The 16,971-nt window shown below is 48.7% G+C and overlaps 7 protein-coding genes across 7 annotated transcripts; 2 read left to right on the top strand and 5 right to left on the bottom strand.

The window, feature by feature from the left end:
- Positions 1–71: 71 nt before the first annotated feature.
- ABOM_002405 (cell division control protein 14) lies at positions 72–1,028 on the bottom strand (the record flags this gene model as incomplete). The annotated part of the gene is made up of 2 exons (XM_022529535.1): positions 72–706; positions 773–1,028. 2 exons carry the CDS (start codon positions 1,026–1,028, stop codon positions 72–74), a joined length of 891 nt encoding a protein of 296 aa, XP_022392266.1.
- A 1,042-nt stretch (positions 1,029–2,070) lies between these two features.
- Positions 2,071–3,305, top strand: ABOM_002404 (FPP/GGPP synthase family protein; the record flags this gene model as incomplete). Its single annotated transcript, XM_022529534.1, has 2 exons — positions 2,071–2,474; positions 2,540–3,305. 2 exons carry the CDS (start codon positions 2,071–2,073, stop codon positions 3,303–3,305), a joined length of 1,170 nt encoding a protein of 389 aa, XP_022392267.1.
- A 420-nt stretch (positions 3,306–3,725) lies between these two features.
- On the bottom strand, positions 3,726–4,664 carry ABOM_002403 (Smr domain-containing protein; the record flags this gene model as incomplete). Its single annotated transcript, XM_022529533.1, has 4 exons — positions 3,726–4,059; positions 4,121–4,371; positions 4,462–4,562; positions 4,634–4,664. The coding sequence occupies 4 exons, from the start codon at positions 4,662–4,664 to the stop codon at positions 3,726–3,728; spliced, it is 717 nt and encodes a 238-aa protein (XP_022392271.1).
- Positions 4,665–7,930: 3,266 nt separating this feature from the next.
- Positions 7,931–9,174, top strand: gpaA (guanine nucleotide-binding protein subunit alpha gpaA; the record flags this gene model as incomplete). Its single annotated transcript, XM_022529532.1, has 4 exons — positions 7,931–8,048; positions 8,118–8,460; positions 8,520–9,076; positions 9,131–9,174. The coding sequence occupies 4 exons, from the start codon at positions 7,931–7,933 to the stop codon at positions 9,172–9,174; spliced, it is 1,062 nt and encodes a 353-aa protein (XP_022392272.1).
- An 826-nt stretch (positions 9,175–10,000) lies between these two features.
- Positions 10,001–11,207, bottom strand: ABOM_002401 (uncharacterized protein; the record flags this gene model as incomplete). The annotated part of the gene is made up of 2 exons (XM_022529531.1): positions 10,001–10,909; positions 11,046–11,207. The coding sequence occupies 2 exons, from the start codon at positions 11,205–11,207 to the stop codon at positions 10,001–10,003; spliced, it is 1,071 nt and encodes a 356-aa protein (XP_022392269.1).
- Positions 11,208–11,852: 645 nt separating this feature from the next.
- On the bottom strand, positions 11,853–12,551 carry ABOM_002400 (uncharacterized protein; the record flags this gene model as incomplete). The annotated part of the gene is made up of 1 exon (XM_022529530.1): positions 11,853–12,551. One exon carries the CDS (start codon positions 12,549–12,551, stop codon positions 11,853–11,855), a length of 699 nt encoding a protein of 232 aa, XP_022392270.1.
- Positions 12,552–14,275: 1,724 nt separating this feature from the next.
- Positions 14,276–16,227, bottom strand: ABOM_002399 (acyl--CoA ligase; the record flags this gene model as incomplete). Its single annotated transcript, XM_022529529.1, has 4 exons — positions 14,276–14,513; positions 14,589–14,692; positions 14,807–15,095; positions 15,167–16,227. The coding sequence occupies 4 exons, from the start codon at positions 16,225–16,227 to the stop codon at positions 14,276–14,278; spliced, it is 1,692 nt and encodes a 563-aa protein (XP_022392323.1).
- Positions 16,228–16,971: the final 744 nt, after the last annotated feature.

The raw sequence follows: 16,971 nt of genomic DNA, 5'->3' as shown, positions 1-16,971 counted from the left end.
GAAAAGGAAAGAAGAAGAAAAAAGAAAGAAAGAAGAAAAGGAAAAAAAGGAAGCTCAGGCTGCCGCCCATGCTAGTAAACTGTTGCCCCAAAAGGCGCCGTTTCTTTTAGATCCTCAACTAGATCCTCCACATTGTTGAGATACCTTCCGAGCAGTGCTTGCTTTTCATCCGTTGTGCGCGTGTCTCTATTTCCCCTTCCGCCATGGTGGGCTCCTGGGCCATTGGCACTCCTTGGCCTTGGCCCCCCTAACTTGGTTGGACTGCGCTGCAATCCGATAGCCGCTGCGTTCGCCGCACTGGCGCCTGCGCCTGCAGGGATCATTGGTGTTTCTGGCATTAGGTAGAAGTAGAGGAACTCGACGAGTTTGAGTTTGACTTCGCGAGATGTTGCGCGCTGCTTGAAGAGAGATGTCACGGTGAGCAGCCCGTCGAGCTCTTCAAACGTGCGCGTGTTGGCGGGATGGTCCAAAAGAGCCGTTACAAGAGTGAGGAGGGTAGCAGACTGAATTGCGGGGCAGTTGATCGGGTCCAGAAGATCCAACAGTATGTTCATGTAAATTTCGCGCGCGAACAATGTTCGCGATGGTGGGTGGAGAAGAAGCGCGCCTTGTATTAAGTCGAGTGTTGAGAGTATAAGAAGGTCGTTTGTGCCATTACTTCCTCGACCAAGGAGGTGCTCAAGGCAAGTTACCAAGCGCATTGCGACTGGGAGGAGCTTGTCAGTCTATCGGATACCCGGTAATATATGGAATCGGACCAGACGGCGCGTACCATTCCACTGGAACCCTTCTTGAAGCTTGAAAAACTCTCTAAATGCGGGGTCATCTTTTAGTTCGGACAGAGCCCTGGGAACCGGTTGTGGAGCTCCAAAGGATAGTAATGACCTCCGTTTATCAGACGCCGGCTGTTTCGACTTGGATAAACAGATTTGCGCAAGAAGGCCCTCAACCTGGCGCAATCCTTTGCGAACTTTGCTTGGTTCGTACGAAGAAAGGTAGTCGAACGAATGCGCCAACAAAGTCTCCATGAGTACGTAACGCGACTGGAAAATCCAAAGGATGGCTGCTGACGAAAAAAACAGAACGCGAAGCAAGACAAACCCGGGAACAAAAGTCTTTTTTTAACTCGGCGACGCTTTCGGCGACAAGACGCGACACCGAGGCTTATCTATATGAAAGTAGGACAGGAAAAAAATAGAACAAGATCCGGCTAGTCCAGACGCCAGGTACCTTAATTTAATTCAATTATTGGTGATAAATAGCTTGGTCGAGGGACAAATTAGTTCGACAACACCACCCTCTGATCGTGGCGAGATCCTCACTAGGCAGATTTAGTGAGAGGGAACCCCACAGACAGGCAAACACGCCGATGGTTGCCCCGGGAGACGGCCGGCCATGTCCAATTGGGACGCAACTCCCTCCAGCGCTTCGCAGGCCATTGGACAGTTAGGCGCTGAGCTGTCACTGTGATGATGACAAGTTCAGCTGCGCCATCTTGCCAGCTCATCCTGGCAGGACCAACTATCAAAGGGTCCTGGCGATGTCGTGTTTTGTCGTGCCTTGGAGCTTGAGGCGCTCTTCCGTTGTTAGTAGGAAGTAGAATTTGCTCGGACTTGGCCGATCATTGTTCGAATTCTTGTTCCCCTGGTCCTTTGGGTTGTCCAGTCGACTATCCCTTGTGAAGGGCAACATACTCCTTGCAGCCTGGGGTGCATGATCCATGGGAATGGCATCTTTGAGGTATGCCCCTGGTAACTCAAATGGAAAGCATCTCGGGGTGCCTGGATCACGGATCATGTCACGTGACCGAGACGATCCCGGGCACAATACGAATCACATGAATCGACGTCACATTGTCCAGGCCGCCTAATTGGGTTGTTCCCCGCATACAACAAAGGTTTCCTGCATTCACCCTTTTCATATTGTGCGGCACAGGTCAAAGAGTTTACCTCTATCACGGGGCTTTTGGCAGTTCGCCAGGTCAGTTTAAATAACTGGCTTATGTGCCATCTGTTCATTCCTCAGGGTATCACCAACCCGAAACTTGATGGGGAAGCAAATCAAGGAACCATGTCGTCGGAAACTTCTTCCATTCAGCCCCCCACTGCCATTCCCCCTCGAACTAGCTCTGCGGGTGCCACAGACGGAGCTAGTACAAACTCATCCGTGACAGGACAATCCAGCCTCGCCGCTATTCCTGAATCAAATGGCGATCAACTACAGACGAACACCAACATCCGGCGCAAACACACTCGTAACCGGTCCAGTCTAGATGGCACAAAATATAAAGATGGCCAGTGGTCGCCGGAGAATGAGGTGATCGTGCTGGGTCCCTATGATTATATGCTGCAGCATCCTGGCAAGGATATACGGCGGCAGCTTATCAACGCATTTAATGAATGGTTGAGAGTCCCCACGGGGAGTTTGTCTATCATCACCAAGGTGGTAGCTATGCTTCACACAGCATCACTATTGTAGGTGTATCTTCATAACACTCGCCCCGGCTGGGCCCACTCTAATTGTCATTCTCTCTTTGTAGGATCGATGATGTCGAAGATTGTTCCATTCTCCGTCGCGGAGTTCCCGTGGCTCATAATATTTACGGAACAGCTCAGACCATCAATTCCGCGAATTACGTTTACTTCCTGGCCCTCCAAGAGGTTCAAAAGCTGAACAATCCTGCTGCAATTGATATTTACGTTCAAGAGTTACTGAACCTCCATCGTGGTCAAGGGATGGACCTGTTCTGGCGAGATACCCTCACCTGCCCCAGCGAAGAGGAATACCTCGAGATGGTTGGAAACAAGACCGGTGGGTTGTTCCGATTAGCTATAAAGTTAATGCAGGCTGAGAGCAACACGGGCAAGGACTGCGTGAGCCTGGTTAATGTGTTGGGGCTGATCTTCCAAATCTGTGATGATTACCTCAACCTATCCAATACAACCTACACTAAGAACAAAGGTCTCTGCGAGGACCTCACGGAGGGAAAATTTTCATTTCCCATCATTCACAGCATTCGATCCGATCCCAGTAATCACCAGCTCATCAATATCTTGAAGCAGAAAACTAAGGATGAGGAGGTCAAATTATACGCAGTCAAATACATGGAGAGCACGGGCAGCTTTGCGCACACTCAGGATGTTGTCCGGGATTTACGTGATAAAGCCTTGACACTTATTGCCGAGATAGAGACAACTGAGAATGGCAAGGAACCCGAAGGTAACGGCAATAGAGTGACGATACGTGCCATTCTTGATAAGATAACCGAGTCAACTCTTAAAGACGCTCGAAAGGCAGATGTATAACCTGGTCTTATTGTGGTTTTTCTTTTCCCGCCGTTCTCGTCCATGTTTCAATAGCGTGTTAAGCTTGGGTGGCTTTTGTGCACTTGGAAAGATTGGACAACGCATCGATGATGAAGATGCATATGCGGATAAGTTCGGCTGTGTCTGCCCGATCGGTTTATGTCACTATTTAGCATAGTCGATTTTATCGCATTTGATGAAGACAAATGGTACAAATAAGATTTGATAAACTTGGTTGGTAAAGCGAGAATCTAAACACTCTGGGTATATTAATCCAAGCTCTCATGTAAATATCCCAGTCGTAAGCCAGGTTTTTTTGCCCCCTGCAACGATTATATATCCGTAACATAATATCGAAGGTTGTCTGATCCTTCGTCGCATTGTGACCGTGAACATAAGTGTTGACCAATCCCATAATACTTACATAACCACACAGCAAGCTTTCTCCAGCTTGCGCAACACACGTGGGAGAATTGCGTTGACCATCTCCTCGACGGGGTCCTGCTGGTGTTGTTGTTGTTGCTGTTGTGGCTGCTGGTGATGCTGTTGACCGGGATACTGGCCATGCGACTGGCCATAACCAGAGTGTGCCGGAACTTCAGACATATCGGCCGGTCCACCAGTGAGATTGACATAAATGCGTCCCGCATTCTCTTCCGTCGCATACTGGAGACCCAGTTCGCGACAGACTTGCTCAACACGAGGTTTGATCTTCTGAACGTGGTTGGCAGAGTGATTACCTTTGCCGACGATGCTGAGTCAAACCAGTTAACACCGCGCGCAAAAAAAAGCCGACAATTAACCTGACAACTTACACATGCAGATGGTTCTGGCCATGATCTCTAGCATATTTAATACGCTCTTCAAGAATCTCCTCCGCCTCCTCTACGAATTGGCCGTGTAGATCGATGGTATCGGGATCCACGCGCCCTTCGGCGTTGTTCTCGCGAAAGATGAATTCGGAGGCCTGCTTGTTGTACTCCTCCATCTTGCGACCGTGGGATTTACCCTGCTCGGACAACTCCTTGGCCATTGCGCCATCACCTTCGGAGTACGCTTCTTGAGACTATTGTTCCGACAACGTCGTTGAGAGAATTAGTCGCATTGGCTCGGGTCAGGTCAGGGCCTTGGAGGGAAAAATGCGATGCGCACACACCCGTTGAAAGCAAGAGTTGCGCTTCTGGGCCTCTTCACGGGCTAGGCCACGGAGGCGATCGTATTCGGCTTCTGCATCGCTGCTTTGTTCGTGGTTGAAGGCTGTTGGTGTTGCAAGATTGTTAGCTAGGTATTGGTGGTTTTGGCGATGGTCCTTGAGAAAAGGGTCTCACCCCGAGGGCCCATATGGGACATTTCGTGCATTTTGGCGGCGGGGCGAATTGCTATAAAAATAGTCTATAATATAGTAGTAATATGAATAGATCTATGAAACCAAAAATCTAAATGTAATGCTCAAGTGGGTAATTGTACGAGAGATCTTAAGACAAGAGGAGAAGAAAGATCGGATCGGGGATCGAAGGCGGTAGCCCTAAAATCCACGGGCGGACCGCAAACCATAGTATGCACGGTGGACCTTAACCGCGATCGGTTGGCTCAACTGTATCCAGGGATCAAGGGCAGGCTGTGCAGGCGATTGGATAGTATTCGAGGGTATACACAATCTGAGATTACAAGAACCATTGGACGGATTGGCACAATTATGGGTCGTGTCCCAAATTGTTCGATCACATTTCTGCTCTTCATGGATTAAGTAATATGGCTGATTGACTCGGGACCAAATATAATGTATTCCAGAGTAGTACTATGCCAAGTCGCCTAAGTCACGGGGATGCTCTGTTATTGATGATTCATAGTATTAGTACGTGGTGGGTAACTTGTCGCGTACCTGTCTTTGGGGTTTTGTTTGCTTTTCAATGTGGATATTCAGGGCTTAGGGTCTAGCAAATCTCGAACCAAGCCAGTTCCTGGCGTCGATACCTTGAGAGCCTCTTGGACCAATGTATGTAGTACCAAGTGCATTCCGGTCCCTTGGATCCCATGGTCAACCCCATCCATTATTGGTATTCTCTTCAGTGCTCATACTCCGTATGCACCCCATGGCTACTCCCCATCTGGAAGGCAGTAGTAAGTATGGTTTAGTGCCTGAAGTCCGGCCTCAATAGTCTTGCTTAGGACCCATAGTTTTCACGATATCGCACCTTGTCCAGGAACGTGATTGCACAAAGCATTTGCATAGTGTGTGGTAAGGAAGTTAACTAGAAGCACTAGACAGTGGAGCACAAGGATTAGTCATACTGCGGAGCCATGGATGGATGGCGCCACAGCAGGCTTTTGCATCGCATGAAGCGTGATACGAAGGTACTATTGCAAGGTTGTTTTTATCAGGCTGTGAGACAGGGAGATAAAATGTGAAACGCAGATGATACACTTCAGACTCTTCGGTACGGAAGGAAGGACTGATGACCGAGTAACGCTCATGAGCAAAAGGATTACGCGACTGCTTGTTGACGATTTTCCCTTCAGAGTTGTGCGGAGATGGAAGATCAACGGCAGTTGAAAGTGGAGTTTACAATACAATACTAAGGCTGTATGATATACATATTTTATATGCTGTAAGAACTTCGGCCCCAATTGCTTTCTTACAGTAGCAGAATCTCCACACGGCCTTTTCAGATGATAGAGTATTTGTCGGTTTAACCGATAGAGTAGAGGAAACAGCCGCAGTACAAGAAATTCAACCTAGAAGAGAAGAAAACCAAGGTTCCGGGAACGTGGAAGTAAAACATCTAGTTTCAAAGTTGGGACTTTTGCACACTACTATAGGAATCCATAAGTTGTGCCTGGCGATCTGAGGCCATTCCATGGTGTCAGATCTCCACCAGTGGCGGCACTTCAAAACTGAAAATGCCCACCATGTATGTCATCCGAAAATTCAATGGACGTTGGCAGTTTGGCGCAGCGTCTTTTGAGAGGTCGGATGTATTCAAGACCATTCCCCCCCCCCCTAAAAACCTTCTTTAATTACGTCTCCTAGGATCTGTGTCGCTAGTATAAACTCGTATACTTATTGAAATACGCGAATGAGTTACTTAGAGTAGTTCGGGACAATGCTTATGCCTACCCTTATGTCATACAGTCGGACATTGTATAGATCTGCATGGCCCGGAAATTAAGTCATTCCAGTTAGAGTAACGATCAGGAGACCTCTGACGAGGTACTAGACCGGACACGGCAAGGCCTCAGGGCCTCAGCGTCAGAGTCCTGTGTTTTGCCTTGCAATGGGGGCGGTATTCCTGGCAACGCTAGTACTGGGTTCTGCATCAGGCCCAGCGTCTGAGATGTCAGCTTACGGAAGAAGTTGAAGAAATGTATATTTATAAACTGAAATCCGATACACAAAAACCAGGATGCTCTGATCGTAGAAGAGCCTTGAGCCACTCGTTTAAAAGGGGGATGGTCGATTAAGTGCAATGATTGGCTAGATGAATCTAGGAGATCCACTCTCTTTTGTGACCCTTCCAGCGAATGAGAAAAATGCAATCGCATAGCTTTACCTGTTACCAAACCAAACCCCCCACTTTCCCCCTATTGCTGCTCCAGTCGTATACCACCTGCTAGCGTTCCAGAAGGAAAAGGAAAAACCGAAATTCAATTTTTTCTTTTTTTTTTTCCTTTTCCTTCATTCCCTTCTCCGGCAAAGCTGGCCAGTACAGCCAGTAAGTACTCCCGTAAGTCCAAGTCGGGCCCCATCCCATTTCCCACACCCTCCTTTTTGGGACTCTCAACTCGCTCGCCTCTTTCTCTCTTGCTCGTTTCTCCGACGCCCCCTCCAAAGTCTCTCCCCAAAGCCCCCTTACCTGAGCTTATCCTCGCCCATCTTTCTCAGCCTCTCTCTTCCTTCTATTCCTCTTTCTTCGATCAATCACTCTATCGGTTCCAGCCGGGTGGTGAAGGATTTACTCCCCTTCCATAGTCTTTTAATCTTCGTGGTCGCTGCTTTTCGTCCATTCTGCACGCCTTCTGCACGCCGTAATTCTTGTGTTCGTCAGCATCGGGGTAACATTTTGTTTCACTTTCCTTTTGACCTCCTTTCCACCCCGTCTCAAGACCACGCTCCAATTATCGAATTTTTCTCCCCCTTACTCCCGTTCATTTATGGTCACTCGTACTTTCAATAGTACCACCCGGAATTATATCCCAATCTTTTAATTTTTTTTTTCTCGAGTGTGTGTGATAAAAAAAATATCATCTCGATTTTGGAGGGAGAATTTTTGATCGGTGAGTAGCCTCGTCATCTTCAGCCCTCAACGAACCTACTTGATTCTCCTCACTGTATTAGCTGGTGATATCGATGTATCAACCGCTACTCCTTACGTCAATACAATAGCTGGCTCTGTGTTTCTTTTTGATTTTTTTACGCGATAGTTTTTCGTCAAGTTTGGATCACCTCGTGTTGGTGCACGTTTGGAATTATCAGCCGTTTGGTTTCGAAACGTGGAAAGTGCGGCCTTTCGCTGACGCCTATTCCTTAAATAGATTCCTTCATATACAATACCACGCCGGCCACCACATCTCTCTTTGGACAAACCTTTGAACATCACCAGTCACCTTAATTAAACACCGCCAACATGGGTTGCGGAATGAGTACAGAGGATAAGGAGGGGAAGGCCCGTAACGAGGAGATCGAAAACCAGCTTAAACGCGACAAGATGATGCAGCGCAACGAAATCAAGATGCTTTTGCTCGGTATGCAACCGATCCCACCTGAACAATCATAATCGTATGTTAGGCGCTTTGTTGACCATTTCTCTGCAGGAGCGGGAGAGTCGGGCAAGTCGACAATTCTCAAGCAGATGAAACTGATCCATGAGGGCGGATACTCGCGCGACGAAAGAGAGTCTTTCAAGGAAATCATCTACAGTAACACGGTCCAGTCGATGCGAGTCATTTTGGAAGCGATGGAATCTTTGGAATTGCCCCTCGAGGATGCCCGTCACGAGTACCACGTTCAAACTATCTTCATGCAGCCCGCTCAAATCGAAGGTGACAACCTTCCTCCGGAGGTCGGAAATGCGATTGGAGCTCTGTGGCGCGACAGCGGTGTGCAGGAGTGTTTCAAGAGGTCTCGTGAATACCAACTGAACGACTCTGCGAAATAGTGAGTACTTTCCGATGCAGTTGATCAAATGCCCGTAGCATGCTAATCGATCCCCTCAGCTACTTTGACGCCATTGAACGCATTGCTCAGTCCGATTATCTTCCTACGGACCAGGATGTACTCCGCTCCCGTGTCAAGACTACCGGTATTACCGAGACCACCTTCATCATTGGCGATCTGACATACCGGATGTTCGACGTCGGTGGTCAACGTTCCGAACGGAAGAAGTGGATCCACTGTTTCGAGAATGTCACCACGATCCTCTTCTTGGTCGCCATCTCCGAGTACGATCAGCTGTTGTTCGAAGATGAGACCGTCAACCGTATGCAGGAAGCCCTTACTTTGTTCGATTCCATCTGCAACTCCCGGTGGTTCGTCAAGACATCCATCATTCTCTTCCTCAACAAGATCGATCGTTTCAAGGAGAAGCTGCCCGTCAGCCCCATGAAGAACTACTTCCCTGACTATGAGGGTGGTGCTGATTATGCCGCTGCTTGTGACTACATCCTCAACCGCTTCGTGTCCCTCAACCAAGCCGAGCAGAAGCAGATTTACACGCACTTTACGTGTGCCACTGACACTACACAGATTCGGTTCGTCATGGCTGCAGTAAATGGTGAGTTGCCGCATATTATCCATCTGCTTATGCTTTACTAACGATTGGTTTTAGACATCATCATCCAAGAGAACCTCCGACTCTGTGGTCTGATCTAATGAGTAGGGTGCTTTGATCGAGTGCCTGTTTGAATATCCGACATTTAGACCGTATGCTATGCGACTTATAATTTCCCTTCCTCTCTCTTTTCATCTTTTCCTTTTGATGTGTTCGTCATACCTTGTGATTTCTGAAAGAACCTGGCGTTGAAGACATTCACTTGTCTATTCTTAATTTCCTTTTTCTTTTTTCCCCTCTTCTGTATTGAAATGATATCTAGCCAGCTCTTTGTTATCCGCATCACCGATATCCATCCCATGACACAGAGCCGCAGTTCATTGTTCTCACTCTTCCATGAGGGCGGGTTGAACATTGAGCAATTTATGCCTTTTCTTATTGATCTTTTCCCTTGTCTCCTTTTCTTTTCCAGCATTTTCATTTAATTTTGTGCCTGGTTACCCTATCCCTCATTCAATTTCCTCTTTAGTTTACGTTTTGGTTTTGAACGCTGGATATCCCATCATCTCTTGGTGCCCTCGTGTGTACTTATATCACTCATCTTTCCTGTCTCACGTCCGCTGGAGCAATGAGCGACGACAGGGCCACGGGCACGGGGAATGGCAGGGTACGTGGACTATCATGTCTTTTTCTCATGTGTCATGCCGGGTCGGTCATTGGATCATAGTCAGAACTAAGGATTGTGAAAATATTGTTTGTATTATTTTACCTGTAGGTTGTAAATAAAACGAGTTTGGACATAAGAATCAAACCCTAGCGTTTGTACATAGATATCACGTCACTGAGAAAGTTGATATTCAGCTATGCTGATGTCCATCCAAACACCAGTACTCCATGCATAAACGCTCTATAAACACAAGATAGCTATCAGAACCGCAATTTCGGGCCGATGAATACAATCAACACCGCAACGATCCATAACCCAAAGATCCAAGCATAGAGCATCATCCGTCCCCACCAACCCTTCCCTTCGGTCATGCGACGCAACATACCCATTCGTCGTTCTGCTGCCTCCATATTGCCTGTCGTGCGGTCCAGACCCTCGACGGCACGGGCCAGTACGGACTTTTCTGATTCCAGAGAGGATTGAAAGGCTTGCGACGAGGACTTGAGCTGCGTCGCAAGGGACAGAAGAGAGTTAGTGATGTCTTCTTGTTCGCGACGGTGTGTGTCGAGTGTTTCTTCGGTGGATTGTATTTTGGCAGTTGAGGAAGAAGATGGTTGTGCAGAGATGTTGTGTTCGTGTAAAGAAGAACCTGTTGCTTTGGCTGGAAAGTCCGTCGGGCCATTATGTCGGTTTCGTAAGGTAGACGTTGGCGTAGGCGAAACTGTAGTAGCGGTAGCTGTAGGGTCCGCTGTCGCCGTCGTTGCCGTTGTCTCATGCGACAAGGACTCGGAGCTCTGCCCAGGGATCGTCTTTGTTTCCTCCTGCGCGGCGATCTCAACTCCCTCTGTCTCATCTCCTAATGTGCCTATCTCCCGTCCTTCGTCAGGTGTATTCCCCTCCTCCGGTGTCCCGAGCAAATCCTCCCCGTCCACTGACTCCTCGTCCTCATCCTCGTAAATTCCCTCCACATCGGGCAGCCGCTGCCCATCTTTTGCGGAGAACTTTATCTCCGCTTCAGCGTTTAGGTGGTCTAGTACACTCTGTAACCGTTTCAGGGTCTGGCGGTCCCGGGTAATATCCGATTGAATTTCATGACGACGGTCGACTGGTTTAATCTGCAGGAGACTCCGTTGTAATTCTTGGAGCGTAGCACGGGCATATTCTATATTCTAGTTTTGGGCTTGGTTAGCACGAGCCTTGCCAGAAGCCCAGAGTCAAGCTCCAGCCACAAGCTAGCTAGCAAAGCCGACACGGAGTTTTCCAAAGAGAAGCCGCAAAGTAAGATAAAGGAAACGTAGAACGCACAGCTCCCACTCTCATACGCTGATACTCCGACCGACGAAGCGGCTTCAAGTCCGCGGAGGACGAGAGCAGATTATGTTCAAGACGGGCGAGCAGTCGAGATAGAGATAGATTGGTGAGATTTGGGTCGGAGGTGAAGGCCCCGGGGTATGTTGTTATTGTCATTTTTGTTGTATGGTTTCTGTCTTTTGCTGCGCCCGGTGTTTTCGCTTCTTTTTTCTCGTTTCCTTCTCGGTCTGTTTCCTTTTTCTCTTGCATTTTTTTTCCCTTCCTCTTCGCCGCGCTTGAAGGTGGGGTTCGAGTGAGGGGAGTTGGGCTGCGATTTCTTGTTGGTTTGTACTTTGGGGAACTACTAGTATCGCAGATGTGCTATCGAGCAATCATGGCCGTTTATTGGAGATGACTAAGCTCCATATGTATGGGGCATGTGACTTCGTCATCGCTATTGGGGGTTCATACTTGTTCTTTTGAATGGAAAAGTTATCTACGATAGGTCCTTCGCTGATTAGGGGTTAAGAGGGTTGTTGTCCATACGTGTTGGAAACAGTTAAGTTTAGATTTCATGAATTCAGCATCGTTAACTCGTCATCAGTCATCAACAGAAGTAAAAAAAAAAAATAATTCTGTATGTAAACAAGTCCGCCACCCATTAGGCACCATTTTTTATCTAAAGACAAAAAAACATGCGCCTCAATGACCTGGAATTCCAATGGAATGCAAGGGAAAAAATATAAGAAAAAAAATAAAGTACCCGAACTAAGCAGTGGAAGGGGAAGTCAAGAAGAAACAAAGACCAATGGACGCAATCAATTAGTTGTACTGGAGCATGGTCCGTTTATACGTGCGAACGCCTCCTTCATCCACGTCGTAGAGGTGATGGACAACCTGGTTGCGCTTCAGGACAGAACATGTCCGTTCTGGGGCCGCCATCCCGGAAAATTCTTGCACGTCGAGCGTCTGTGACCCAACCGGTCGATCGGCGGTCTCAATGCAAGATCCAAGAGATCCAGATCGCAAAAGCCTGTTGCTGCGCCCAGCGGTGGATGACCGACTATCTCCCGAGCTGGGGCTCAGCTCGGATGGGGCAACAGCGTAAGGAGCCTGAATCTGCTGATATGATTGCGCGGTGCTGACACTCCGTTCCCGGCCTAGAACAGCAGCAAGATAACCACTCGAGGGTAGATGTGTCGAACGGGACAGGGGCAGCAGAATATCACAGGCTGAAGGGAGTCCGGCGACACCGTAGGTCGACGGGTCTGCTGGATAGTAGGGCACTCCGTGGCCCACTAGGCCAGCTAGTTCCTCGTCGCCACCACGCCTTTCTTTTTCGCCAAAAGAAAAGCGTCGCGGATCCATTTGCCTCTCTAGCGGTGCGTATCTGCCCAGATGTCGTCGTCTGATACGTTGAACGAGGAGGAGGACGCACAGTATGCAGACGACGGTAAAGGAGATCCAGAACGAAAGAACCTGGGTGCTCTTCAAAGCGTCGTGATCCTTCTCATGGCCCATTGCCTGTGTCTCTTGGTCTCCTTGCTCTAAGGAGAGTCTCGGCAGTTTTTCTTGGGAACGTTAACGGCGTGTAGATCCCTGATTCCTCAACAGTCTGTTTGTCCAGTACTGGAGATGGCCGTATGAGGTGTTCTATACTCAAATAGGCAATAGGTTTGGTTTTTAAGTATGCTCGGTTGACGGGTAGAACCAGACGAGGGTTAAATAGCTGGAAGAAAGAAGCGAACTGAGATAGAAGTAGAGATGATATTAAGCTTATTCTCTTGCGAATAGGAGCTATGAGCGGTATACAGGGATCTTTATAATCTGGGCCATGGCCACCAGAGGTACTTGAATCGAAAAGAAATAATACTCCGTCTCAGATTGACCCAGTGAGGGAATTGCTACTTTCTAAAAGTATTCCAATAAAATGACAGACTCCACCATGCAGGCACGTATATCCAACCCTGCGTCATGCAGCCATTCTTGAAGCACAATTCGGTACGAGGGGGCTTCCAGTCCAGTCAGCCACGCGAGGTTGAGCGGTGGGCAAGACCCATGCAAAACGGAGCCAACCGCAATTGTACGACGACGAGAGGGCCAGACGAGACCCAAGAATGCGGCAAGAAGGCCAACAGGTAACCTGAGTTCAGCTGCCCTGAAAGAGCGCCACCTGCGCAGTTTGCCGGCTCAAGAGAGGAGCTTCTCCCGCTAGTTCGTTAGGCGGACTTAGCGAGGGGCACCGGTCCCCAGGAGTGAGAATAAGGCTGGCTACCGGCACTAAACATTTGCGGCTCGGTCTGCGGTCGAGCGTAAGACAGGAAGGAGGAAGTGGAGAGAGAAAGTCTCTCCATCAAATGCATGTCTCTGCTCATGATTGTCAAGGTCCAGATCCATTGCAGTTTTGAAGCGCCAGCCGTCATGGACTGTTCCCCATTCGGAAAGGTGCCCTTACCCTCGTGACCCCCCATTTAGATTCGTCCTTCTCAATAAGATACATGGAATATTGATGTAATTTGAGAATATTAATGGAAAGTATCCACCATCGTTATTCTCTTACATTATTACATATTCTTTCTCAGCTCAGCCCATCATCCGATCGTCTGCTTCGTGCAGATCCATCTTGGTTCGCATAAAGCCAGCGTAATGACCAAAGTTTCGCATCAGGTAGCCATGGCATGACGGGTCAATCCTTTTGCTTTTGCTGGAGGTGTGGCTTCTGGTGAGATGATACCCCCCCCCCCCCCCCCCCCCTTGAAACTTTCCCTTCTCACGAATATCTTGTTTTGTTTTTTTTTCTTCCTCGGCAAGAACTCTAGATCAGATTGCGTCTGTGCTGGTGCCCACTGGGTCATGTCTTTCACTCCTGCACTACTGGACACTACTAACGCACTAATATCTTAGATCTGCTCTTGGCACAGGGAAAAAGAGCCGAATGCGTTCAGTGTGGCGGTAAACAGAGTGATCGACTGTGGCGCCGACCTCCTTTCGTGGCCTTTTGACAGCAGGAAAATTTAAGAGGAACAGACTACGCGAACCTTGATCCACTCAGATTCGTCTATCAAGTATGTCATTTCAATATTCCTCGCCCGTTCGACCCAACAACCAGGTCCCTTCAATGCATGCTAAAATCGGCTGCCCCACCAATCAGGTCACCGAAGCTTAGATTTACATTAGACTGGGCCTGTCGCTCCGCAGACGAGGAAAAAAATTGGAGAGGTGAGAGGCAAAATACAGAGTGTGACCTATAGCTTCGCGGTGATACTCGGTTTTGAGGCCACCTCCTCTCTAGCGCGGTCTCGAAGGACCTTTCGCAGGATCTTGCCGGAAGGGTTCTTAGGAATCGCCTCAACGAAGATTACCCCGCCAGTGATCCTCTTGATCGCGGAGACTTTCCCATCCATGAATGCGATAAGATCCTGTGCGGAGGCGCTCTGTCCAGGGTTTAGCACTACATATGCCCGAGGGCGCTCGTCATCGTTCCTATTCGTTGACAGTCAGTCTATCAGCTGCTCCTGGTTGTTCATCAATCTCCGGAGAGGCGAATATAATACTTACACCGAGACTCCAATGACCGCAACGTCAGCTACTGCCGGGTGCTCCAGCAAGAGGGCCTCTAACTCTGCCGGTGCAACTTGGTTGCCTTTCACTTTGATCAGTTCCTAGGACAGAATTTGTCAGTTAACGCGCCTGCATAACTAAGTTCTAAAGGGATGTATGCAAGGCTATTTTTTTTCGCCATATGTGGCAACTGAACTATTTGTCATACGACGTACCTTCTTTCGGTCCACTACGTAGAACTTCCCCTGATCGTCCACATATGCGATATCTCCGGTCTTCAGCCATCCGTCCTCCGTCTTGGTTTCCTTTGTGGCCTGTGGATTTCGCCAATAGCCCTTCATAATGTTCGGACCTCGGACCCAGAGTTCACCCCGTTGGTTACGTCCTAACTCGGTGACCCCGTCGTCCGCCATAATCATTGCTTCGCAATTGGGGTTCAGCTCTCCAACTGACGCTGTGCGACTTGTTTCGGTGGGGTCCCAGCCAAGTATAGCGCATGTAGTCCTTTGAAAAAACCTCTGTGTTAGCTTACATATGCTGCTTGATTGGAGGAGATCATAGGGGCCACAACGTACTCGGTCATCCCCCAGCCTTGTTTCACATTGATACGTCCAGATTCCCAGAGCGCCTCCACCTCATCACAGACTTCTCTTCCCAGGGGCGCTGCACCGCTGGCAATCCCCTCGACACTGCTAAGATCATATTTGCCGCTTCTGACCGCAGGATGCTTGGCTAGGGCAACAACCACAGGGGGGACCAGAATAAGGTCCGTGATGCGGAATTTCTCCGTATATTCCAACATCTTGATGAAGTCGAACTTGGGCATAATGTACACAGGAACCTCACGCTTTAATGCATTCGCAATGAAAATATTCTGGGCCATCGCATGATACATCGGTAGGAAACAGAGGAACCGAGACCTAGCATTCCTTGCTTTCCAGTCCGGATTCAGATAAAACGATTGATTAGCCTGGAGCATGTTGGCGCAATAGTTCTTGTGAGAGATTTCCACGCCCTTGGGCCTCCCCGTCGTGCCGCTGGAATAGTTCAAGGCGAGGGTCTGGTTAGCCTTCTCCGGAATCGATAGATCATCCCATTCAAATCGATTGCCTTCCTCCGCAGACGCCACCAGTTCACCCCAATAGCGACAACCCATCTTGCCCTCCCCACGCCCATCGAAGATGGCATTGTTAAAAACAAACACCCGGTCCCGACTCAATCCTGCGAGTTGTGCCGCTTCAACACCAGTGTCGAGACTCCCTTCAGCGCAAATGAGGTAAGTTGCGCCGCTATCCTGGAGCTGATACGCCAGTTCCCTTGCGACGTAAGTGGGATTGGCCCCCGAGAAGATACCTCCCGCCATGATGATACCCATAAAGACAACAGGGAAGAAGAGATCGTTGCCGGAGAAGAGCAAAACCCGATCACCTGGCTGGAGACCAGCCTTGCGCAACCCTGCCGCAAAACGCTTGGACCAGAGTCGGAAATCATGGGTGGTGAAATAATGCGTGTCGGGACGAGCTGCCTCAGAGAAGCACCTATGTGTCTTTGACAACGGATGAGTGGGCGATGTGAACAGGACAGTTGCCAGGTGCGCGTCCGGGACATGCACCTGCCAACGCGATTTGAAAGGCATTATGAGTCTTGAAGATTCCACCCAGAAAACAGGGACCAAATAGCTTTCAGGAAGAGAAGCACTAATAAAGTCCAACAAACGGTAAGGAAGAGTAAGTTGCAATATAAGCCTTGAGGAGAGCAGGATCAATTCATATATAAAAGTTAGGAACAGGGGGCGAGCCAAGTAATTCACTCCAATCGAAACTTTCCCCAAAAATATGACTACCTCAAACCCCTCCCTGTAAGAACCAGCCAAATGAATAATTTATTCAAATTAATCCATTCATAATTCGAGGATCAAACCCCCATACCAAGCTTACAGAGCTCTCCCCGCATTTAGGATCGGTTAAGTCGGTACCAATCAGCTTCTCCCCGAGCGGAGATCCCGAGGAAGTAAACGCTTCATGACCTCGGGTCTTTGACTCTTTGTATTATAGGGGGAATGGGAGCCGCACTGTCCCTGGGTATGTCACACAGTTGAGGAACCAGCCGGAGTTTCTCGCAATTGGTGGGACCGAATGCTTACGAGTTGAGTGAGGGGTGCATCGCCTACTAGGTATGCAACGATTCCTAGCATATTTAGCCGGTTACATCATTTCTTTCTTTCCCTTTCTTCTTCTTCTTTGACTCGAGTCTGAGTAGAAAAGGCAAACACCCTGATATGTGGTAGGTATGTTCAATCAATGGAATACCGATAAAAGATTTCTACACCCCCTCCGTCTGCCATTTCCTGTCAAAAACATCACGCTATATCTTAGAGGAT

This window comes from Aspergillus bombycis (assembly GCF_001792695.1).
Source record: "Aspergillus bombycis strain NRRL26010 chromosome Unknown contig00015, whole genome shotgun sequence".
NCBI lineage: Eukaryota > Fungi > Ascomycota > Eurotiomycetes > Eurotiales > Aspergillaceae > Aspergillus > Aspergillus bombycis.
Note: the sequence above shows the minus strand (reverse complement) of the source record. Positions and strands in the feature narration are given on the sequence as shown.